This window comes from Theropithecus gelada, chromosome 8 (genome assembly GCF_003255815.1).
Source record: "Theropithecus gelada isolate Dixy chromosome 8, Tgel_1.0, whole genome shotgun sequence".
NCBI classification, from domain to species: domain Eukaryota; kingdom Metazoa; phylum Chordata; class Mammalia; order Primates; family Cercopithecidae; genus Theropithecus; species Theropithecus gelada.
Genome location: NC_037676.1, coordinates 498888 through 505106, shown reverse-complemented (window position 1 = coordinate 505106; position 6219 = coordinate 498888). Strand labels below are relative to the sequence as shown.

At 39.3% G+C, this 6219-nt stretch overlaps 1 protein-coding gene across 1 annotated transcript; it reads right to left on the bottom strand.

The window, feature by feature from the left end:
* Positions 1–1703: 1703 nt before the first annotated feature.
* On the bottom strand, positions 1704–5991 carry DEFB108B (defensin beta 108B). The gene is made up of 2 exons (XM_025395237.1): positions 5934–5991; positions 1704–1867 (listed from the first exon to the last, which is right to left on the bottom strand). Exons 1-2 carry the CDS (start codon positions 5989–5991, stop codon positions 1704–1706), a joined length of 222 nt encoding a protein of 73 aa, XP_025251022.1.
* Positions 5992–6219: the final 228 nt, after the last annotated feature.

Genomic DNA, 6219 nt, shown 5'->3' with positions numbered 1-6219 from the left:
CCATGTATCATAACTTAACATTCTTTCTTGGTCAAATCAGGCATAGTGAAAAATAAAATCCAGCTTATATACATTTAAATATCTTGATTCTATACTCTTTCAGTGACCAAGGGGAGGCCTCCACTGCTTTGCACAAAAAAGAAAACTCTATGAATGAGAATCTCTTCACACAAAGCAACTAAAATTGTGTCTAGATGGAGCAAAATGGTGACAGGTGGGAAAAGCACTCAGTGGCTGTGGTAGGCGGAATAATGTCCCATCTGTCTCCTGCCAAAGCTATCCACATTCTAACTCCTGGGTCCTGTGAATGTGTCACCTTGTAAGGCAAAGGGGAATTGAGGTTTCATGTGAAATTAAGGCTGTTAATCAGCTGACTTTAAAATGGGGAGATTATCTTAGATTATCCAGGTGGGCCCAATGTGATCATGAGTCCTAAAAAATGGAAGAGTGAGGAGAAGATGAATTCAGAATGATGGAATGTGAGGACTCAATGCTCCGTTGCTGGCTTTGAAAATGGATGAAGGAAGCTATGGTGCACAGGAGTAACCTGCCATTGTTGGGATAAAGGTGCAGGAAGAAAACTGCAGAGCTTCCAGAAGAAAGCTCAGCCCTGCTGACACCTTGATGTTGGCCCATTGAGATCCAACTGAAACCTGCAACCTATAGAACTGTCAGATAATACATCTGTGTTGCTTTAAGCCACTAAACTTGTTGTAATTTGTGATAGCAGCCATAGGAAGTCAATGCGGTGTTTTAAAAGATGGAAGAAAATGCTGAATGATTATGCCCAGTGAAAGTTGGGAACTAAAGGAATTCCCTGAATCTCGGCCAGGCATACATGTACAAACCCAGGGAATTGGCCTTTGAAAAGGGTGTGGAAGAAATTGCCTTTAATCTGAGTGCAACTCTTTTTTTTGTAATTTAGATTTCTGATGAAGTCTGGTTGATGTGGGAATACGTGATTGTGCAAGTTTCCCATGTGCTGCACCTTTATCTGGGAGAGACAAACCCCTGCAAGGTTGCATGGAACAGGATAGTGCATTTTCCCAGTGAAAAAGGGAAGTATTCTCCCCAGACGCAGGATGAAGGGTTGCAGTGCTAGACGAAAGCAATGGATATGGTGAAAATTCCCCGACCCTGCTGTAGGTCATTTTCAACTAAGAGCTCATCTAGATCGGATAGAAGGATACTGGAAACCAAACAGTAATCAAGTCACAACATGTAATATAAACTTATTTCTTTCTTTTTTTTTTTTTTTTTTGAGACAGAGTCTTGCTCTGTCGCCCAGGCTGGAGTGCAGTATTGTGATCACGGCTCACTGCAGCCTCCACCTTGTGGGTTCAAGCGATTCTCCTGCTTCAGCCTCCTGAGTAGCTGGGATTACAGGAGCCCGCCACGATGCCTGGCTAAATTTTTGTATTTTTAGAAGAGACAGGGTTTCACCATGTTGGCCAGAATGGTCTTGATCTCCTGACCTCATGATCCACCCACCTTGGCCTCCCAAAGTGCTGGGATTACAGGTGTGAGTCACCGTGCCCAGCCGGTAATATAAACTTTTAAAAGAGGTTTTGTGCTTGTTGGTTTTGCTTTATTCTTTATTGAGGATTCAATAAAAATCCCTGTGAGAAAAAGGAAGAGAGGGAAAGGGAGACAGGGAGAGGGAGAGAGAAAAAGAACACAAAACATCCAGAAAACAACAGGCTTCAGTCCATTTTGGGTGTGGTGCTCTCAATTCTTGGTTGATGCCCCAGAGGCAGGCAGCAGGGTCGGCTATTTAAACATCTCCCAACATGGATTTCTGTTTTGAGGCAAAAGTCCCGACAGGAGCCATTTGGACGTTCACAGATCTCCTTGAATTTGCCCCTGGCTGCACGCAGAAGAGCGTTATTGTAACCATTCATCAGTCTTTCTTACTTTGTATTGAATTACATGGACGTAGGGGGCAGTGCCTGAGGATAATCTTGTGTGGATTTTTGTGTGTGTGTGTATGTGTGTTGTTATTTGATTTCTTAAACACTTAAAAATCTGCTGTCATACAAAAATTTGGATTTTTTGGTGTTCTTGAAAAATCTGAGAATATTGGGTGCACCTACATGACAAAAGACTGGAGGTGAATAGCCCGCTCCCCTTTACAAGTTCTACAGCATGCACGTTTCAGTTTATTTATTCCTTATTATCTCCTAACACTGATGGGAGATATCAGCCTTTTAAAAAATGTAATGTCTTATACTCTGGATTTTCCCGGAGTGAAAGAGAAGAAAATCTCTTTCGGCTGCTCTCTTTTTATTTCTACACACACACACACACACACACACACACACACACACACACACACACACACACAATATGATAGGTTACAATAGGTGTATCTTTCAAAAGTAGAACTGAAATGTAGACCTAAAAGATCATATACTTTAAGGAAATTGTTAGAGAAGATATTTTTTTTCTGTGGAAGGGAACAATATTCCTATGTGTTTAACACACAAATATATATGTGCAAGTACTTGTTACACCCTGTGACTTCACTCACTTCTTATAGCTCTGGCACTGGTCTTTGAGGTTGCAATTTTTCTCTAGAAACCATTGCATATATTAGGGGTGAAACATTCAAGGTCTTCTTAAAGGCTCAAAAACTATACTTGTTGAAAACATTTAATAGTATTTCCTTTATGTCCTAAGATATCACTGCCCTGGGGATAGGCCACCCACATTGAGATGTTTAGTTTGAAAAGTGTTTTAATTCTGAGCAGTCTTTGTATGTAACACAGAGCACCTTTTCCATGACAACTTCTTGACAATAAGAGAGGTATAAAAACCAGCACTTCTTTTTTCTATTCTGGAACACAAAAGCCAATTCTAGAATAGCTTTCAATCAGTACAGCGATTTTAATATACATTCAGTAAATACCTATTGAGTTACACTGAAATCCAAATGCATTAGATTCCATTTAACTTTTCAGTGGTCACAAAGCAATTAGTGGATTGATGTGAAGACCAAATACATGCAACATCATATTTCTATCTATAAGGTAAATTGTGAAATAATTAAATGTTATGCTTTTTTAAAGACAATGATAATTCTAAGTGTTGAGCACTTGGTAGAAACAAGCTGAAATCTGAGTTTTTTGAGCCCTGAACTTTCCGTCTTTTCCTTTTATCTGTAACTAGTCAACTATTATGTATGTAGAGCCCATTGGCCTTGGGCTAAAATTGGCCCTTTGCAGCTGGAAGAGTCATGAGAGATTAGTATAGTGTAGAGGATGAACCACTGACCTGTCTTGTGATATGTGATAAATCACCCTTGAACATCCCTCTGTTGTTGTACTTCCAGAATCTGATTCAAGTCTTGGCTTATAATAGGTATTCAGTAAATGATTGTGGAATAATTGATTAAAATACGGCTATGTTCTATCTTGTAACATGTTTGTGTGGAAATTTGTTGTTACTCTTAGTTCACAGGTGTTTGAATCATGTGTACTATTTTACTATACTGGACCCTATTGAGCATTTTATTTTCAAACTACTTTTCAAAAAACTTAATACAGAACTACCATTTGACCCAGTAATCTCATTACTGGGTATATTCCCAAAGGAAAATAAATTAGTCTTGTAAAAAGACGTAAATTTGTATGTTCATCACAGCGGTATTCCCAATAGCAAATGTATGGAATCAAACTAGGTGTTCATCAACAGTGGATTGAATAAAGAAAATGTAGTATATATATATATCATGGAATACTATGCAGCCATAAAAAGAACAAAACTGTGTCCTGTGCAGCAACATGGATGCAGCTGGAGGACTTTATTCTAAGCAAATTAGCTCAGGAACAGAAAGCCAAATACCACACATTCTCAGTTATAAGTGGGAGCTCAGCAATGAGTGCACATGGACATAAAAATGGGGACAACAGAGATTGGGTCCTACCAGGAGCGGAGGGAGAGGGAAAAAGGTCTGAAAAGCTACCCTTTGGGTACACCCTACCTGAGTGACACAGTTATTCATACCCCAAACCTCAATATCACACAATACACCCATGTAACAAATCTGCACATGCACTCCCTGAATCTAAAATAAAGGTTGAAATTATTTTAAAATGTTCACATTACAAAGGACTTTGTAAAATTATGATGTACCATTGTTCATTTGCAAGAATTCAGGTAACATTAGGGATTTAAAAAATATTTTGTTTTTATTCGTTCTTTGCTTGTAAACCTTGTGTATTGCATATTGTGGACACAATGTCTTTTCCAGCTATTTGCTTTAGGAACAAAAGTTAGAGTTACAATGAACATCAAAGCCTGTCTTGTCTAGTCCCTTACCTTAAAGATGAGGAAATGAGCTGAGGGAAAAGAAGAAACTTGCCCAAGATCACCCAATGATCGAGTGACGAAGGTGATAGGGACAGCACTAAGGCTTGGTATTCTGAGCCTCATTCTGTTTTCCACTCTTGCCCCCTCTCTGTGTCCTCCTTTCCTCTCTAGCCTTCTATAAAAAGTTTGCAGTTCTGCTGCAAAGTCTACCTAAGGACATCCAGAGGAGACACCACCTTTCATCAGACTGCGTTCTTTAGTACCGTCCTGCATGTTCTTCCCCAGTCTTGTTGTATCCCATTTTTGACTGTAAGTAGTGCTTCTGCCTGTGCTGTTCTATCCAATTAGTTTCTTCTATTTCGACTGAGTGACAGTGAAAACAAACAAACAAACAATTTGTTTATCCAAATTTGGAACTTTTAAACCTTGATTAAAAGCATTGATTTTCTGGGGCTATAGAAGTAAGACACATATTTTAAAATATTTTTAACTGATTAAAAAAAATCAAACCCATGTATTTAACCAGGGTGACTGTTTAACAAGTACCAGTCAGATAGGTCTTCAGTAATGCCACAAGGATAACAATCTCATAAGTCAGTCCCTGATGTCGTGTGCTACTGAGCTCATATAATTGGATATGGTATCACCTATTATCAGGCTTTAGAAAGTCACACAAAGAAACAGCACTACAGAACCCTAAGGTGGGATGTACAGGGAAAGCCAGGATATGAAAACAAAGCATTGACCCTGACATTTACCCCACTGTTGGGAAAAACCTTCAGTTTCCAGGGCCTTAATTTTTTCCTCTATAAAACAGCAAAAATAGAAGCAATTAAGTTGCTTATTCATCCTTGAATACACATGTTCAGGACTTTCCAAAAAATTTTCGGATCTATTTTGGGTGTCTAGTAACTTCCTTGGGCAAATCCAAGAAGCCCTATACACACTTCTCCAAAGCATGTCTGTGCAAGGGGCCTTATAACTGTGATTAATGTTTGCTTGCTGAATGCAGTAGGCTATGCTCTGGTGTGGGGTCATCCCTGGTCCCTGTGTTTAAGTTCTACATTACAAGACTAGATGCTGAGAAGGAAGAGGGAAAGCTAGGGATTGAGATGGAGCCTTAAGAGGAAAAGTCAAGCCCCAGGGACCAACAGTACTGGGGAACAATAAGTTAAAGATTTCTTAGACTATAGTAATATTTTCAAAGAGACTTCTTCCACCAATCCCTTCTGTCTGAGCCTACCACAGCTTTGGAATAGCTCTTATGCCAGTGTCTTAGGATAAATAACTTTTGCTGAAAGAAACTGGAGGAGTTTTGGAGACCAAGATTTAGTAGAATAATGCCTGATTTTTAATTTCTGAGGTCTTGTAACTGCTAGTAAACTTGCCTAATTTAGAGATGGAATAAGAGGGTTTCAAAGACTTGAAACACGATTGACTTCATCTAAGTGAGTTGCTATGGAGAATTAATGAATTAGGTGGCTGCAGGCTCCTCAGTCAATGTGTCTTCCAGATTTCCTATGAGATCCCCTATCTGGTCATAGATGATGGTGATTTCTCTTTGAGTACTGAATCCCTGTAAGGTGTTAGGCACTCCATTCTTACCAAGTTTATTTTGTTACCTGGTAGAACTTGGCTCATAAAGAAGAAAATGGTGAAGAGGAAGACAGGAATCCTCATGGCTGAAGAAAGAAGAAAGTTTGGCTTCATTTCCAGGAGGCAGAGAAAACTTCCGTCTGTGGTTCTCTAGCACCAGTGGAATGTCTCTGTTTGGATAATAAGAGCCTTTCTGTACCTCATTAGGGATATTCATAAATAGAGGTGTTCTATGCCTGCAAAATTGCTTTTATGGGAGGACTGAGAGTCCTTTTTTTATTGGACAGCCAGTTCATTAGAATGATGTGGGTG